Below are 17,611 nucleotides of genomic sequence, written 5' to 3'. Positions count from 1 at the left end.
CCTTCAATCTTAAAATCAGGCCCTTAATTTCTTTTCAGCATAGTGAATATTGCTGTGTATGATAATAGAGGAGTTTTTTGGATGTTATGAATTTTACAATTTTGGGTCCGATTCCGATGCAGTTTGGGAATCTGCCTGACCAAATCAGTTTGGGAATGGTTTCCGACTGACTTGTATCTGGAGAGTCCGACCGACCGATTACGATGCATCTGGATGCTTCCAGATACAATTTGGTTGGACTCACGTTGACTTCAATGGGAGCCTATTTTCCGACCGAATGCATAGGTTCCCATTGAAGAAAGGGGTGGCTGGGGAAAATCGGACACCGTGTGGCAGGCACCCCCTGGTGCCTGCCATACTGTGCATGGCTGGTAAGGGGTGACCCATGGGTACCCCCACAGGCACGATTGTAAAGGCTACGGGTTCAGTGGGGCCAGCTAAGCCCCCCAAAATCTGATTCCAACTGCTGATTCAAGTCAGTAGGCACAATTCGGAAAGGCTGTCTGAATCCAGCATCATAATCGGCCGTTCGGAAATGCAGACGGTAGAGATGTACTATTCTGCTCTGTTCGGCTTGGTCATTCCGAATGCCGTTGGGTTCGGATTCGGATATTCCTAACGCCCAACATGCATCGTACTCAGTCAGTCGGAAACCTTTCAGATTCGGTCCGAAAGACACTTTCTCGATCCGATTTGGATGGAGCAAATGCTGTTAGAAGGCCTTCCAAACCACATTGTAATTGGGCCCAAAGTGTGAAATAAAAAAAACAATATTGAATGTTGGTGATCACTACATCTCAAGACATTTTTTTATTTTCCACCACCTTTCCAATGGCCAAACCGTGCCATTTTCCTGGGAATACCCATGTTACCCTAACTTCAAATTTACCACAGCAGAAATCCTAAGTGGTTAGAATCAGCTACATAGTTGTTTCCAACCGGCTTAAAAACCCCAAACTAAATCAAATATATAATTTACAATGTGAATATGCTTTATGGTAATCACAGTATTGCTAATAAGGAAAATTTAACAGCCAGCATAACCTCCAACGCTAAGATAATTTCAGTAAATTATCAAAGAAGACCAGGCTTAATGCAGGTGGAAAGGGCAAGTAAGATCCACTGATCGGCACACAACTCACCAACTTTTTTTTATCCCTGATACAATCAACAAGCAAATACTAGGGTTACACCTACCAACTTACGCTCTTTGGCAGTATGGAATCCAAGCAATACAATGGCTTAATAAGATTTGAGGGGTGAAATGTTCCTTAAAACAGCTGTAGTGAAGAGGTGAGAGAGGAACTCAGGTCGATCCTTCCTTAACCTCTTCGACGCGGGTGACAAAGCCAGCTCGTCATGGGCGTTACCTGCGCTACGCGGATGACGAGCTGGCTTTGTCACAAAAGCCGCGATTTTCAAAATTCAGCGCACAGCGGGAAAACCCGCTAGCGCGCATGCGGTTAAAATCGAAGCTTTTTGAAGTTTTCTTTACTTGATCAATGTTGGAGTGTTGTACCCATAACGTAACTGAATTGTCGCCAGATTACATAGTAATAGCCTCAACAAGCAAAATTATAGGTGATGAGTGCCTATTCCACTTGGCTTAAATACATCTTTTTGCTTATGAGAAACAGTCACACAAATGCATTCTTTTGACATGAATTGTCTTCTTTTTATTGTTTTAGAAGCCGGGGTTTTCGCTTCTCAGGTGTCTTTTTCTGCTGGTCTCACCCAGAAGCCTTTCCCTGCAGAAGTGGGAGTTATCCGTTTCAACAAAGTATTAGTGAACGATGGAGATCATTATAACCCCGATACAGGTAACCTTACTCCTTTCTAATATAATATACTAGCAGCCCATCCCGACGTTGTCCGGGTATGAATTGCTGCCGGCCAGTAGTATATTGTTTTGTAGGATTTCGTTTTGATTGCATTTCTTATCTGTGACAGGCCTGTGAAACACTCCGATTCACAGTGCACTGCTGATGCACTTAAGAGTGCGCGTTCAGTAGTGTGTGAACTCGAGTTTCCCTACTTTATTTTTCCTTGCAATATTATATAGCGCAAACTCAACAACATGGCATGAGCACAATTTACATTACAGAAGAACACATTCATTTGTGGTAGGCACAGGGAGACAAAGCGATTTGCCTGGAATCAGAGGATGTTGAGCTGATGCCGAGAGTCGAACGTAGCTCCCCAGCTCTAAAGTTCGCAATTCTAGAACTTGTGGCGGGAGGTGTGTCTAAAAGTGGATGTCAGTGCTGGCCATCAATGAGAAAGACCAGTGCATTTTTCAAATGGGTGGTGAAAAAATATGAGTATGTTGCTGGAGATGTGAGCTGCCATGCCACCAATGTACTTACCGGGGGAGGGTAAACACCCATTATTCCGCACCTTTCTTTCCGCATACCATTCACTCCGCATACTTTCATTACGAAAGTACCATGACTCCGCAATGCCATTATAACGCATGGCATTACATTTTATATGCTTTTACCACACATACATTTACAACGAAATTCGTTGTAAATGCATGAATGGTAAAAGCATGTTTTTTTTAATGTTTGGATGAGGTAAGTATGGGTATACGGGTATATGTTTTGGGGTACTGAGGTATATGTTTTGGGGTGTATGGGTATTATAAGGGTTCAGATATACTTTTGGGTTAATGGGTACAGGGGTAGTTTTAGGGTTCAGGGCTAGGTATGGGTTTTGGGGTACAGGGGTATTTTTAGGGTTCAGAGCTAGGTTTGGGTTTTGGGGTATAGGGGTAATTTTAGGGTTCAGGGGTAGGTTTGGGTTTTGAGTTACAGGGGTATTTTAAGGGTTCAGGGCTAGGTTTGGGTTTTGGGGTACAGGGGTATTTTAGGGTTCAGGGGTAGGTTTGGGTTTTGGGGTACAGGGTTATTTTTAGGGTTCAGGGCTAGGTTTGGGTTTTGGGGTACAGGGGTATTTTTAGGGTTCAGGGGTAGGTTTGGGTTTTGAGGTACAGGGGTATTTTAAGGGTTCAGGGCTAGGTTTGGGTTTTGGGGTACAGGGGTATTTTAGGGTTCAGGGGTGAGTTTGGGGGTACAGTGGTATTTTTAGGGTTCAGGGCTAGGTTTGGGGTTTGAGGTACAGGGGTATTTTTAGGGTTCAGGGGTAGGTTTGTGTTTTGAGGTACAGGGGTATTTATAGGGTTCAGGGCTAGGTTTGGGTTTTGGGGTACAGGGGTATTTTTAGGGTTTAGGGATAGGTTTGGGTTTTGGGGTACAGGGTATATTTATAGGGTTAAGATTGGTTAGTGTTTAAGGGTGTTGGAGTATTTTAAGGAGTAAGGGTGGGTTATGATTATGGGGTGCAGGGGTATTTAAAGGGAGCAGGGTGGGATTAGCACAGGATATGAGACATGGCATGAAGGGCGGAACGTACCACACGCCCCCAGCGTTTGTCACGCCCCCAGCATGCCCACAGCACAACGCAGACACGCCCACAAGGGACTACTTTGCTGGCATGGTTCTTTTACCTTTTAAATGTATATGGTGGGCGTCTGCGTAGCCTATGTCCTTCTGCTGCAACTGCCCTTTCCAACGCTGTATTGGGTGTTGTGATTGGTGCTGTGGTTCCTGAGATTACCCACCTGAAAGGTTTGGGCTCTCTCTTTATTATATTAGTATGGAAAGGTCTTTCAAGATGTTTAAGAATAGCTAGATAGACCTGCTCTTTAAAACATGAATTTGCCATAGTAATGCACCCCTATATAGAGGCATGCATTCTAAAGAAAACGGTGGCCTTCAATGAAGAATTTTTTTTTTTTTTAAACTATGAATTGTGGCATGTTTTTATCAATCTTTTCTTACTGCTCCTTGAAGTTAGTGCTTCAGACGAGGTGACATGCATAAACTTTTAAATAAAAGTATGCAGTCGTGTTTGACTGGGGCACTCCAATACCCTCTGAAATACACAAGGGCTAAGGCGCTGCTTTACATACGAAGTGCAAAGGCGGTAGGTAATCCAGCGATAGCGTGTAAAACCAGCAATAGCATGAGAATTCCAGAGAAAAATCAAATGCGCTAATGAAAAGCTTGTTAATAGGCGAGTGTGTACTTTTTTTTGAAAACAGACTTTATTGACTTTTCATAATCTGCTCAGATGCATCATACATACAAACTTATAAATACATTATACCAGCAAAATTCAATGGACGTTTGTAACCATATCATGTCATAGCTTCGCAACTCGCTAGCTTATCTAGATCGCCCTTCTCTTTGTCGCAAGGAGAGTGGTCCCTCCTAATGTAGGGGTCATATCCCTTCCTTCATGTGTCCTAGCCCCGAGAGGCTAAATTGTGTTTCCCCTAGCTTATGCGAACACTGTCACCATCTATTCATCATTCAGAAAACAAAGACACAACCCCCCCCCCCCTCAACACAATCCCCCCACCCTGGTCCCCCCGTATCCCCACCTCCCTCCTCCCCTCAGACATGTCGCTTTCCCTAACAGCACACTTGTTGCACATTATTCATTCCGCACTCTCCGTCAGGTTCCCTATGGCAGTGATCCATGTCCCTCCAGGGAGGATGCAAACACGTTAGTGATATCCCCACCTACCCTCTCATCCTATGACCTGCGGCTGTGGTCTCATGTAGCAAAGGGGACACCCATGGCCGGAAGGATCAGTCATTGACAAGATGGTTAAGTAAAGTTTTTTACAGATGTTAAATTCCAGCGATAAGCGCAAGTTTTATTATCGCTTCGCGGGCATTGATAATAGAGGGAAGTTGTGTTTGTGACAGTTTCAATGGAGTTTAAGTCAGGAACGCCTACTTTGCATGTCATTAGCGATATATATCGCTGACATGCTTAGAGATAAAAAAAAACCACTGCTATCTCCAAAAAACTCACGCTAAGGCCCGTTAGCTGCCGCTTGTTAATAGTGTGTTTAAAATATTGCCGCATTAGCGGAAGAAAAGTGCCACTAACGCGGCGATAAAGGGCTTGATAAGATGCCCCCTAATTCCTAAGCAGAATCCGGGCACCCTTTACAGAGACAAAGGCTAGTTGGAAACTTAAGCTGCGGATATTTGTTTGTTTGGAAAACAAAGGCATTGCACCTCATTCGCACCTATGTGTTTAAAGGTACTTTCAGTTCAGGTAACACTTATTGTCTGTGCGTTAGCATTTGTCTGAAACCCTTACCTCGAGCAGGACAGCACATGCCATGGAGCAGCAAAACAGCTGGCCCTGGAAACTTCAAACAGACATTTGGTGTAACTTAAAGTGCATTATAAACTAAGGCTGTGACCTCTGAACCTAAAATTAAGGTTTCAAAACAACTCAAATGCCCTGCAAGAGTGATGTTTTACGTCTAACAGTTTTAGAACCAACGGTTTTCATTACCTTCAGGTAATAAATCTAGTGAGGCACGTTTTTCTCTTTTTATGTTCCACGATCAGCAAAGGACAGACTCGTGGCCTCAAATTAAGATAATTCCTTTCTGGCTCACAAAAAGGGGGCAAATCAGTTTTGCGCTATTTTTTGCCTGTTGCTTATGTAGAAATAGAGAGAACAGATTTTAATCCAATTTGAATTATTAAAGGGTTTTTAATAAAAAATGCCACTATGAAAGCAATGCATAGTATATATGACACATCTTTTCCTCACACATATTTTTTTGTGTATTAACTAGGCATTGTTGTTTTTACAGAGAACATTCTTTCCATAATTAACTTTTATAAAAAATTGGAGCAAACTGATTTTAGCGTATAAATATAAATAAATGGTACCAATGGATTTTACCTCAATCATAGTCCCATCTTTCACATGTAAACACAGCTAAGTTGAAACATCAGCTTACTTAAGTTTTTAGTTATGTGCTGCGTCGGATCCGGGGAAGCAGCTGATCAGGAGCTGTGAGGTGCTGCGTTGTGAGACCCTGCATCGCTCTGTGCTGCACAGTGCCTGACCTGGTCAGATATTCAATTAAGGAGGGAGAAGTACACTCTGACTCCAGTCAAGGGTTCAGGACCTGAGGGTTGCACCTGGGGATCAGGATTCACTCCCACAGAGGCCAACAGAGGTGGTCAGGCCTAGTTGTGTGTCCTCAACTGGAAAGCCACCGAGGCCTCTATAAGCTTGTTGTGTCCCTGTAACTAAAACTTGAGGTGAGCCAACTGATCCTTGGTGTCACTTCTGGAGTCCTGGGCTCAAGTCAAGGAGGTCCAATGTTCCTACTTCAGATAGCATGGCAGTCTTTGTTCGGAATCTTCTTCGGTCCAGGGGTGCTCCCATTTCAGGTTCTGATGGTGCCATTTTTATACCCAGTGCCTGCCTGTTGGTTGGAGACACCCCTTTGTCTAAGCATAAACCTGGTACTAGTAAGTTGTTCCCTTTCCCCTAGAGTTGGCTCCAGTCTGTCTGATGAAACTAAGGGAAGGAAAACAGGCACTGGTGTGAGCAGCAGTTGCTAGTGACAGGGTATGCATATTCGGAAGTTAAGAAGGCACTGGATAGAGCCCTCAACCTACTATTTGTAGCTCATGAAGGTGCTGGGTACAAACCCCCAGGCCATCCTTCACAGGAGAGGAACACCCTTCCCACACCCAAGACGCTTTTGTCTGCTGTCTGGAAGGAATACACCTCACACCACAGGAGAGCCATCAATAGTCATGTGACCCTGGACACTGGCAGAAAGGCATATTTGCTTTAGGCAGAAAAAAACCAACTTTCTAAAAGGCATTTACAAAATAATCATTTAAAATGAGACTTTACTGACGAAGCAGATTTTAAATTACAATTAAAATAAGTTAGATGTATTTTTTCATCTGCTCCCATACTGAATGTATCATTTAGTTAAAGTAATAAGGAAAATGTTAGTCTATGGGAGGCAGCCATGCCACAGTGAAGAACGTCTTTGGAGGCTTTCCACTGCAAGGATAAAGTACACATGTGCTACCTTTTACATACTTTGCACCCTGACCTATAAGAATTTAGGTTCTACATTATAGGTGACTTATAAGTATTACAAAAAGCAAGGTTTAAGGCTCACAAAAGGTTTATTATGCTAGATCGAAATGAAAGTTTTAAAACTGCTCACACAGGCTGCAAGGGCTTGCCTGAGACATGTTTTACAGTGCTACTTAAGTGGGTGGCACAATGAGTGCTGCAGCCCACTAGTAGCATTTAATTTGCAGATACATGTAGTACAATATATCAGGGACGTATAAGTACATTAAATGTACCAATCAGGGGCATACCAACTTTACCTTGTTTGGAAGGGAGAGCGCAAGCACTTTACCACTGGTTAGTAGGAGTGAAGTGTGCAGAGTCCTAATGCCGCAACAACAGGTTTAGCAAAAATAGGATAGTGAGGACAAAAATCTAGGAGAATACCATGTAGAAAGATGGTCATTTCCAACAGGTAAAATTCCACATGTTACCTTGATTAATTTTTATCAGAGCCCTTTTATAGCTCCGGCACACTTCCCTTGACTTGCTGGGCTTCATAACTCCCAATCAAGGTGTCTATTAATTTGGTAAATTGTTTAAGAAATAAGCTCTTGTTGTTGAACAAGACTCTTTGAATTCCTGAGTTGCTCTACTCTTTGAGTGTAGAGGAGGATGCAGCTGGTTGTGAAAAAGAATCAAAATATTTAAAGTAACTATATAACCGTTTCTAGTCGCACAATACATTTCAGCCACTGTCAGTGATAATTATTTCAAGATGACTCAAACGCTACCTCCTTCAATCATTCTGTTCACTTCCTTGACAAAACTCTTCATTATTTTTCACACAGTAATATACCGCACTTTTGCTGCTGCAACAACACAATTTTTGAATTTCCTGGCTCAGAAAGCTGTTAGAATAGAGAAGCAAATCCCATCTTAAACGACAAGCATTGAAAAAGACTATGGGCTTGTCTTTAATGTGCTAATAAGACAAGCTCAGAAATGCACACTTGCTGCTTGTCTTTCTGCAGTCTGCCTTATTCCGTGACACACTGGTAATTGAATGTAAGGTTTAACTGCTGCAATTGAGACACTGTTGTGACCAGGGGCGGCTCCTCCACTAAGGCGGAGAAGCGTCGCCCCACTGCTCTCAGAGCAGTGGGAAGGAGAAAAATAAATAAAAAAAATTTCATTGCTGCGGGGCTGGGTTAGGGCCGGGCGGGCTGATGGTTCAGGATGGAGCAGTGGACTGTGCACACAAAATGCCCATGACTGCTTGGCCAGCCGTCTTGGCCCGGCCAAAGCTTCATGCAAACTTTGCATGTTGCACACAAGGCTGTATTGCACAGCCTGGTGGAGAACATGCCCAGTTGCCCAGTCCCCATCTGAGCACCTATCCACGGCGCTCAGAACAATCACAATGCTGCATTGCAGCAGTGTGATTGGCTGAGAGGAGCCTGTGTTCTTTCGGATTCTTCAGCAATGATAGAGAATAGACGGAGGATGTTGCGGCGCTGGGAGGTAAATTTAAAAAATATATATTTTGTCCACCCCACTCGCCCGACCTCCCACCCCCGTTCTGTGCCAGCTGCCATTGGTTGTTACCCTCATCCTGAAATCTACGCAACCACATTTTAACCAGTGAAGGCATCCTTGACTGACCATCTGAAGACATTAAATAGGAATCCACATACTTATGTCAACACTGAAACCCCAATATCACTTGCTATTTTCAGAAGATCAGTTCAACGCCCAAATGGCTAACGCAATCTTGAACATGCTGGCGAAGGCGCTTTAAAAAATAAACACTGCAATTAGTTCAGTCAAAGAGAGTATAATAAATACAACAAAGCCAGAGTGATCAGATCAGAGAGTGATGTCTTTCAATTCAGGCTGGGCGCATCATACAGGAGATTAGATACAATGGGAACCAATTGGCACGTCTTAATACAGACCATAGCTGGGAATAAGAGCTTTTGAACGTGCATCGAAACCTCCCAGTCCTGGAAGACAGAAGTAGATGGAACAATATTCACTTTATGAGGATTTCTGAGGTAATAGAAGAAACTGATACAATGCAGCCCCTGTCCTTATTTATTCCTAAATTGCTGAAGCATGACTTTGATCTCTACTGGTATTTCACAGACCACACAGGGTCAGACCTCAATATACTCAGAAGTCTATTTCCCTCCCAGGCCAATAATTGTATGTTTTGTGAGACATCAACAAGTGAGAATGGTCATTTCACTGGAAAAAAGGAATGTCAGCCCTTTGTATACCAGAAAGATACTAATATCAGCTGACTACTCACAAGAAACGGCATTGATTCATGTGACAACCTTTGCCGTGAGGCTGTGCCTAGGGAGAGAGGACACTACGTGTGGACTGTTGGAACCTATCAGTATGCTGATCTCAGTGGACAGTGAGATCAGGAAATAGTAGGAACCTGAAGAACTAGAACAATATTTTGACTCGCTTGATGATAAAGCCATGGGCACTTCTGCCACACATCCAGCAAACAAGACTATGCAACCACAACACTTGTGTACATCTGTGGCGGCGGCGAAAACATGCCAAATGAAAGAATATGCATTAATTCCCGGTTATGAAGTTATTCATCAGAGAGAGTAATGGAGGGAAGGACAACAGTTCAAGGAAATTTCAAGATCACCATTGAAATTGTAGCTAAGTATGTAGGTTCCTATCTACACAGCCTGCATTTGCTTTATTGATTGTGTTCCCCCCTTCTGTTATTGTGGTTTTGCTCTTATATGTTGTGGCGCTGCGGCCAGGGCGACTGACTCAGGACGCTGGGGCTCACGGTTTGAATCCCGGCTCCTGCGGCAGGTCAGCCCAGCACCATTTAACTCTGGGCAACAGCTCGCTTAATCTTCCCGGCGGCCCCCAGCGCTGGGATGCCTCCGGGTAGCTGTGAGCTTTACAAATACTGGATTTACATTTATATGTTATATTTGCATGGGAAACAGCCTTTACAACGAAGGCTGAACAACGACAACGTGTTTATAAAGCATGTTTTTACAAGCTTTGTTAAAAAATTATATCTAAATGTAAGTATTTTGGTGAGTATTAAAGGTGAGTATTACGCGTATTAAATACAGTTGCAAGGGAATTTTTAAGGGTTGAGGTTGGCAATGGGTTTTTGGGTGACAAGGGTAATTTTAGGGTTTAGGGTGGGTGAGGTATTTGGTTGGCAAATTTATTTTTAGGGTTAAGGGTAGGTGTGGGTTTTTAGATGGCAAGAGTATTTTTTGGGTTTAGGGTGGGTGTGGGTGTTTAGGTTGTAAGAGTATTTTTAGAGTTCAGGTTAGGTATGGATTTTTGGGTGGCAAGGTTTTTTTTTTAGGGTTTAGGGTGGGTATGGGTTTTTGGGGTGGCACAGGTAAATTTAGGGTTTAGGGTGGGTATGGATTTTTGGGAGGCAAGGGAAATGTTAGGGTTTAGGGTGGGCATGTGTTTTTGGGTGGCAATTGTATATTTTATGTTTTGGGTGAGTATGGGTTTTTGAATGGCAAGGGTCATTTTAAGGTTTAGGTTGGGTAGGGTTTTTGGGCGGCAAGGGTGGTTTTAGGGTGGGCCTGGGTTCTTTGGGTGGCAAGGGTTATTTTAGGGCTTGGTATGGATTTTTGGGTGGCAAGGGTATTTTCAGGGTGGGTATGGGTATTTGCATGGCACTGGTATTTTTTAGGGTTTAATGTGGGTATTGGTGTTTGGGTGGCAAAGATATTTTAGGGTGGGTATGGGATTTTGGCTGGCAAGAGTAATTTTAGGGTTAAGGGTATGTATGGGTTTTTTGGGATTGTGAGGGAATTTTTAGGGTGTAGGGTGGGTTTAGGAATACTAACACACAAGTCAATATCGCATTTATAAGGTCTAGATAAACCACTGCTTCTCTGTTGAATAACTGGAACTATTTCTCCACCTATCTTGAGTATGTTTAATATAAGGCAGTTAGCCCGTTATGAGAGTATAGGTTTGGGTGCCTCATGGGGCGAGCAGTGATGGAAGGGTAAGCTTGCCCAGTTAAAGAAAACTTGGGCATAGAGCTGGGTTTTAAATGTCGACTAAGTTTATGAGGCAATAGACAGTAAATCAATAGCTATTAAACACTGACATTGAATAACTGTTCTAGCGCTCAATTCTTTTTCTTTTCATGTTATTCCATTTTAAATGTCCATTCCCTCGCACCCAGCATTGTATTTCCTATAAGTCCTTTTGACAGATGTCCTCTCGCACTGACCTAATGACCTATACGCCTCTTTCCTAAAGAAACGCATAACACATGGTCTCTGTGGAGATTTGACTTATTCAACTTCAAACTGGACTATCACACGATCACCTGTCTAGTGAATTTCCTTTACCTATAGGGCCTCTTTATGACTTGCGGAGTGGATGAGTGTTAATTAAAGCAGGCAATAAATATGTTACATTGGGGTGAATGCTAAATATCAACTATTCTGAGTTCTGCGGGCCAGAATGAGGCATAACATATTGTATAATTTTTGTTTGCACCAATTACTGTGTGCTTTGCACATTTTCTAACCATTTTCACGTAGATTATTTGGCAGTTTTCTCCTTGCGAAATGTGTCTGGGTAAATTTGTGAGTGTGGGGCAATGATTACTTGTGGCAATTTCCTCATGCACTAATCACATCCTATGGTGTTTCCTTGTGTATAAATGAACACGCAACTCTGACTTCCCATTTGTGCACAAATTCCTGTTTGTACACAAACTGAAATTCACCTCATTTCTCGAAATGGGGGTCTTAATGACATTTACTGATTTTCCAGATGAGGGTGGGAGAACATAACTTGAACATTTGTGACAGCCTCCATACAAACCCATTTGATGAGGAAAATACCTTCATTGCAGCTTTGTGCACTCCTGTTATTCTATTTCCTATACATGTCCACATAAAAAAAATGTGTCCTCTTAATCCAGGGGCAGCACAGTATGGGAAATTCTCATTAAATACCAGACTGAGAATATTGCTAGCTGTAAAATCTTGGCTCTGCTAACTGTTTTGATAAAAAAAACGTATGACTGCCCTTAGGTTCTTAATTCATTATCTAAGAATGTTAGTTCAATGAGCATTTTGTTCTCAGTAGACTCTTATTTTGGTTAGCAAAAGAGACAAAAACATGTTTGAGTGAAGCTCTGATGTTCAGTTGTATAATATGAGCACAAGAAGCTGAAACAGCTTACCAAAATTGTCACCTGACAAACATGTTTTCTGTAAGTCCCTGCATGGAGGCTTCTTTCCCCCAGACCCCTACAATCAGCCACTGTCTCAACTTGATAGGGAGTCCCTTTCCCCTCCCCCAAGTCCTCTCTCTCTTTATTCATCTCCAAGAGATGTGGACAGACGTTTCTGACGTTCTGCTAAGTATTCCCTTTGGAAAAGCCTCGTTAATTTGCAATTTTCAGTATTTTTGTTTGACTATATCCTCTTCCATTAGGATTAGTTACCAGAAGACATTTGGGACAGAGGCATTGATGTGCTGGGAAAACGGTCTTAGACTACATTGTAAATCTGGCCTACATGTAATGGAACTGCAAACATTTTGCATCGGATTTGCATTCCATTTTTCAACACAAACCCGATGTAAAGTGTTGTGGTGGGATTTACTTTGGATTGTAACTTAAAGTACTTTGCGTCAAGGGGGCATTCCATGGGTGGTGCGTGGGTGTTCCAGTGCAAGCTCTCTTATGTTTTGACATCAATCCCTATCTACAAAGAACTGTAGACAAGGATGTGTGCCAAAATCTTGCACCTGTTCGAGGCAGGCGTAACAAAAAGAAATGGTTTCCTTTCTCCCCGTTTTTCCCACTTTGCATGTGTGCCGCATTGTGCAGCACACATACAAAGTGGGGGAAAGCCTTCAAGACGCTGCTGAAATCTGTTACTCGTCTAGATACAGGCTACATCAACAATGCTAAACACTGTAAAAATACTTTGCTTGTTCAGATATCAGCAAGGGTGATCGGGTAGAGGAGCAGTCGAGGCGAGTTTGCTTGGAATATGAAAATGAAGATTATACTGACCAGCAGTTTCACTCTGCAGGTTTAAACATACAGACAAACTACTGTGAAGTTCAATTTAAAATATAAGCAAGTTCAATGCCACTAATGCAGCAAACATCATAAAGAAAATATGGAATTTCTTTGTATCTAAAAGAGGGTATTGTAAACCATTCATGAAAAGTGGCTAGAAAATGAGTTGTGGTGATCGACATTTGACAGGAGCGCTTGTATCATGGCTCATCTGGTGCTCTTAGTTCACGTGGTTCTGTTATAGGCATGAGTTTTTTTTTATTGTGACACCTAAAAAATCCTATAACATGCAGGGTTTTGAACAAATGAGGAGCATGTGGAGAAGAATGGCTTTCTGTTTCTTACGTTTAGATGGAAAAACAATACAGAGAAGCATGTTCTAATGTTTGCTACCAGGGCCCAAATAACAGATCAGGTGCTCTGTCCCTAGTTGGCCCTTGCTGTGTTCCTGTTTATGGAAAATGTGAGCTTCCCAGGGCAGACACGTACGCTTGTCTCCACTGAAAGCAGTGCATTGGTCAAAAGTGGACTGGCTGTTTGAAGCTGTTGATCAGCCTTTCCCTGTCGGCAGTGAGCCATTCTCTTTTTCAAGGGAGAGCGCCTATTGCTCCACAGGTGGGAGCAGCATTTGATTGCTACTGCCTGTGGGGACCCTCAGGGAAGGGTGGGTGGAGCTCTAACTGGGCTGCTTCATATGTGGCGCTAAATCAGTGCACCTCCCCACAGCTTTCTTGCCTCTGCGTCCGTAATACTGCACAGGCACAAAGGGTTCACTCATTGGGGAGGCCACAGTCTGATGCAAATGAAAGACCTCCTCTTTGTTATATGTCTGCGCAAAATGTGCAGTGTCGTGATCTAGATCACAGAAAGGGCCACAATGGCATATGTGGTCTCTTCTGTAATAACCAAAGTACCCCATCCGTGCAAAAGGCAGGCACAAATGCCCTTTGTAAAACACTGTAACTTAACCCATTGTTTTTTGATGTCCAGCCATGCTTTTACATTTCAAAGTTTTAGAACGCTAGGATTTCCAGATAAGATGTATTTGCCCAAGCTTGAGTAATCTGGTTCTTCTGTTTCCTCCAGGCATCTTCACTGCTCCTTGTGATGGCCGCTACCTCATCACGTCAGTCCTTGCTCCTGAAAGAGACCGGTATGTTGAAGCGGTCTTGTCGGTCTCCAATGTGAGCATTGCACAGATGCACACCTCTGGCTATCGGAGAGAGCTGCTGGAATACCACAAACCGAACTCTGGGAAGCACACATGTGGTGGCCCGGGAAGCTTTCACCTGGTCCTTCATCTGAACGCGGGTGATGAAGTAAATGTTGTCATAACTGGGGGCAAGTTGGCCAACACAGACTCTGACGAGATGTACTCCACATTCAGTGGAGTGTTTCTTTATCCGGCCCCTGCTCACAGATAGCTCACGCTTAACAGACAACAAGCACAAGACAATCTGGAAGGAAAAACAAAGTTTAAGCTTTAATATATACCACTTATGTACTTCACTTGTGAGGACTGTATTTGTATGACCGACAATGGCTTTTTTCTACTATCCTGTGAAGTATAACCCCCTCAAGTTACCCCCAGGTCACTGAACTCTTTATAGTTGTTATATAACTTTTACCTTGGCCTCTTCAACCCCTTACTCGCAGCTCCTTAATGCCTCATCTTGGATTTAACATTATGTTTACTGTAAATCTGAACAGAGCTTCAAGAATTGCATGCAGGCAAAGCTTTGATGCGCCATCGAGGACACAGTTTGCACAATTCTGGTCATGGTCAAATTTGCACCTTTTCTTGCGACTCAGGGGTTTGGTTTTACATTCAGTTGTTATATTTAATTATGAATCTCTCCTATAGAGTTAATTACACGTTCTTTTATTTGCCAAACTATGTAAATGTTGGTTCTCTTGCCTCTTACTTAGGACTTGAACCACTTGGATGAAATGTGCATGTCTTTCAAAATCCTTTCGCTGTCTCCGATTTGATATTTATGTTTTTTCCTCCTCCACAATCCACTGTATTTTTTGACACCGACATATGGCCCTTTCATCCTGGAATCCTCATTCGATACAGAATACGCCTCTCCTGGTTCTGTGATACCATTGCAACATGTGAAGAGAAACAACGTAACTATGTCTGTAGTGCCTCACAGCTGACTTTGGCATGTTCAGCTACCGCGCCTAATGTATGTGCAGCTCAGAGAGAGCAGGCCTAAGGTACAAGATATAAGCTTCTATTCACTAAAGCAAGGACTCAGCTGTCCTGAGATCTACTCCGGATGGTTTACTCCTAAACGTGGAGTAAACTGACGGCTATTAAGAAATTTAGAAACAATCCCAGGAATGCTCTACGGGAACTATGAAGTGCATTTTGAAAACCGTACACGAAGTACCTTTTTTTTACAAGTAACTTTGTTTCCCACTACCCGTCACCCCCATTACATATGGGGAGGTTCTCTTCCCTTTTTCACTTTGGACAGACACTTGGTTGGAGTACATTTGTGTGCATTTGCTGGGTGGAATCTGCCGGCAGAACATAAGCAAATAGCCACAATGATAAAGGTTTGTGGGTGTTCCCCTTCTTCTACAGAGTAGCCACCCTGAAACTTCCCCATTCCATCCTTAACATTAAGTTCAAAATGATGCCAAATCTGTAAAAAAAAATGTATTTGTACAGTTGAAAGGCTGCACAAAATCAGATTCTGTGAATCAAAATGTGAATTTTCCGTTTGCAAATGATCTCATCGGTGATAATCAGGTTCGTAAATCAGATCATACAGTTCGAAAACAAGTTGCCTTGCTTTACATGAACCTTCTGCTAATAACCAGTTAAGTTTCCCTACCAGAGCCGGAATGATCATTCTGATTGAGACATTTCTCCCATAGTCCGCAGGCTCAGGAGCTGCTTTCAGAGCAGAATGGGATGCCATGACCCAACAGTGCCCCAATGTCCCCCTTTTAGTCGAGACCTCCTGCAAAAAAGGGCCAGTTCGAACATTTTTGCCAGGGTTTGTTTAGGTTCCCAGTCTACCCACGATTGCGCAACATTTCAGAGTGGCAAGTGGGGAGTTACACATTATGTGCCATATTTACAATGAAGAAATGCAGTGCGGGCTGGAAGCCATTTGGCTGCGCCACACTGCGTTACTTTCGAAGCAAAGGGCTAATGCCTGAACTTTCCCCTGCGCTCACGCACAATTGGCTGCCATGCACCAATGCAGGCACCCTTGCACCATGATGCAAGGGTGCCTGCGTTGCGGGGATGATTGTTTTCGTACAGGAAGGTGTCCCTTCCTGCACAAAAACAATCACAAGATTGTGTTTTCCTCTTTCTATGTGTGCTGCAGAATAGAAAGAGGAAAAAACAAGGAGAAATAAAGTATTTCTCCTTGTTGCGCCTCCTTACGCCTCCCCGGGGGAGACGTAGGACTCTGACGTATTCCCAGGTTTATGAAACGTAAATCTGGGAATGCAGCAGAATCCATGGGTGTTGCGTGGGAACAGCCATAGCATCATCCATGGAACGCCCCTTTCCCACAAAGTGTTTCGTGAAAAGGAGCCGTATTTACAAGGACACGAAAAGCCACGCAGGGTGGCTTTACTTGTCCTGGTAAATACGTAGCACCTCACTGCACCGCCGCTGCGTCACAAAAAGTGGTGCACCGGCAGAGCATGGGGTTTATAAATATGCCCCTATATGACTCCAGTTAAAAAAATATTTTTCTTTCAAAAGTTAAAAATTTGCCAGAAAATGACTTTGGAGGAGTTTTGCTAATAGTCTTGCTGCACTGCCTTGTTCAAGAGGGAACGAGTAAAACAGTGCCATTTCCACTAAGATATAGCGCTTCTGCTCTTTTCCCCAGTGCGCACGCGCACAAAAATATGAATATATATTCCCCCCCACCCCTCCTTGCACAATAGTGCAAAAGTGTCTGTGCGATGCCTAACAATGGTTTTATGCTGGAAGTGTGTCCTTCCAGTACAAAATAATATGCCTACACACATTTTTTAACTTTTCATTGTGTGCTGTGTATTGCAGCACACATGCAAAGAGATAGGTTTGGAGAAATAGAAACATTTCTTCTCTGTAACTCCTGCCTCAAACAGGAGTTTTTTTTGGAGACCAAAGCCCTGTCTACTATTATTAGTAGATAAAGCTGTGTTAAAAACCGTAGGTGGTTGTATGCGAATGTCCTGTGACGCAAAGCGCCACTTTGTGCTACTTTCAAGCAAATTTTCAGCGCACTACAAGTTCTGCGCTGGTAAGTCCCAAATAATCATTTTGCACTGGCGTACATTACTTTTGTGATGCAAGCTCGGCACAAAACGTTAGTAATCTGACACATAATGTCCACTGGATATGATTTTAAAACAGAAACATCCAAGTGCAGCCTGCTGATGGTCATCTAGGCACATATGTGGAAGTTACATGAACTTTGTTTAACCTCTCTAGTCCGAGCTTCCATGTGGATGGATAGGTGAGAGCAATCTAAGGTGTGCGTCAGAGGAGCAGTCTGGGAAATGCGATGCAAATGAGGAACACTAACTTTGTGGACATTCAGAAACATTTATCATGCATTTCCTAAGCATCATCAGGACTTC

The 17,611-nt window shown here is 43.0% G+C and overlaps 1 protein-coding gene across 1 annotated transcript in view; it reads left to right on the top strand.

The window, feature by feature from the left end:
- The window catches only part of EMILIN2 (elastin microfibril interfacer 2), a 246,683-nt gene that overhangs the window by 226,066 nt on the left and 3,006 nt on the right, over positions 1-17,611 (top strand). The window contains exons 7-8 of the mRNA XM_086965601.1: positions 1,689-1,820; positions 14,090-15,538. Coding sequence (XP_086821727.1) covers positions 1,689-1,820; positions 14,090-14,427 — 470 coding nt within the window. The 3' untranslated portion in view covers positions 14,428-15,538. The remainder of the gene's footprint in view (positions 1-1,688; positions 1,821-14,089; positions 15,539-17,611) is intronic.

The sequence above is a fragment of the Lissotriton vulgaris genome, chromosome 4_1, assembly GCF_964263255.1.
Source record: "Lissotriton vulgaris chromosome 4_1, aLisVul1.2, whole genome shotgun sequence".
Lineage (NCBI taxonomy): Eukaryota > Metazoa > Chordata > Amphibia > Caudata > Salamandridae > Lissotriton > Lissotriton vulgaris.
Note: the sequence above shows the minus strand (reverse complement) of the source record. Positions and strands in the feature narration are given on the sequence as shown.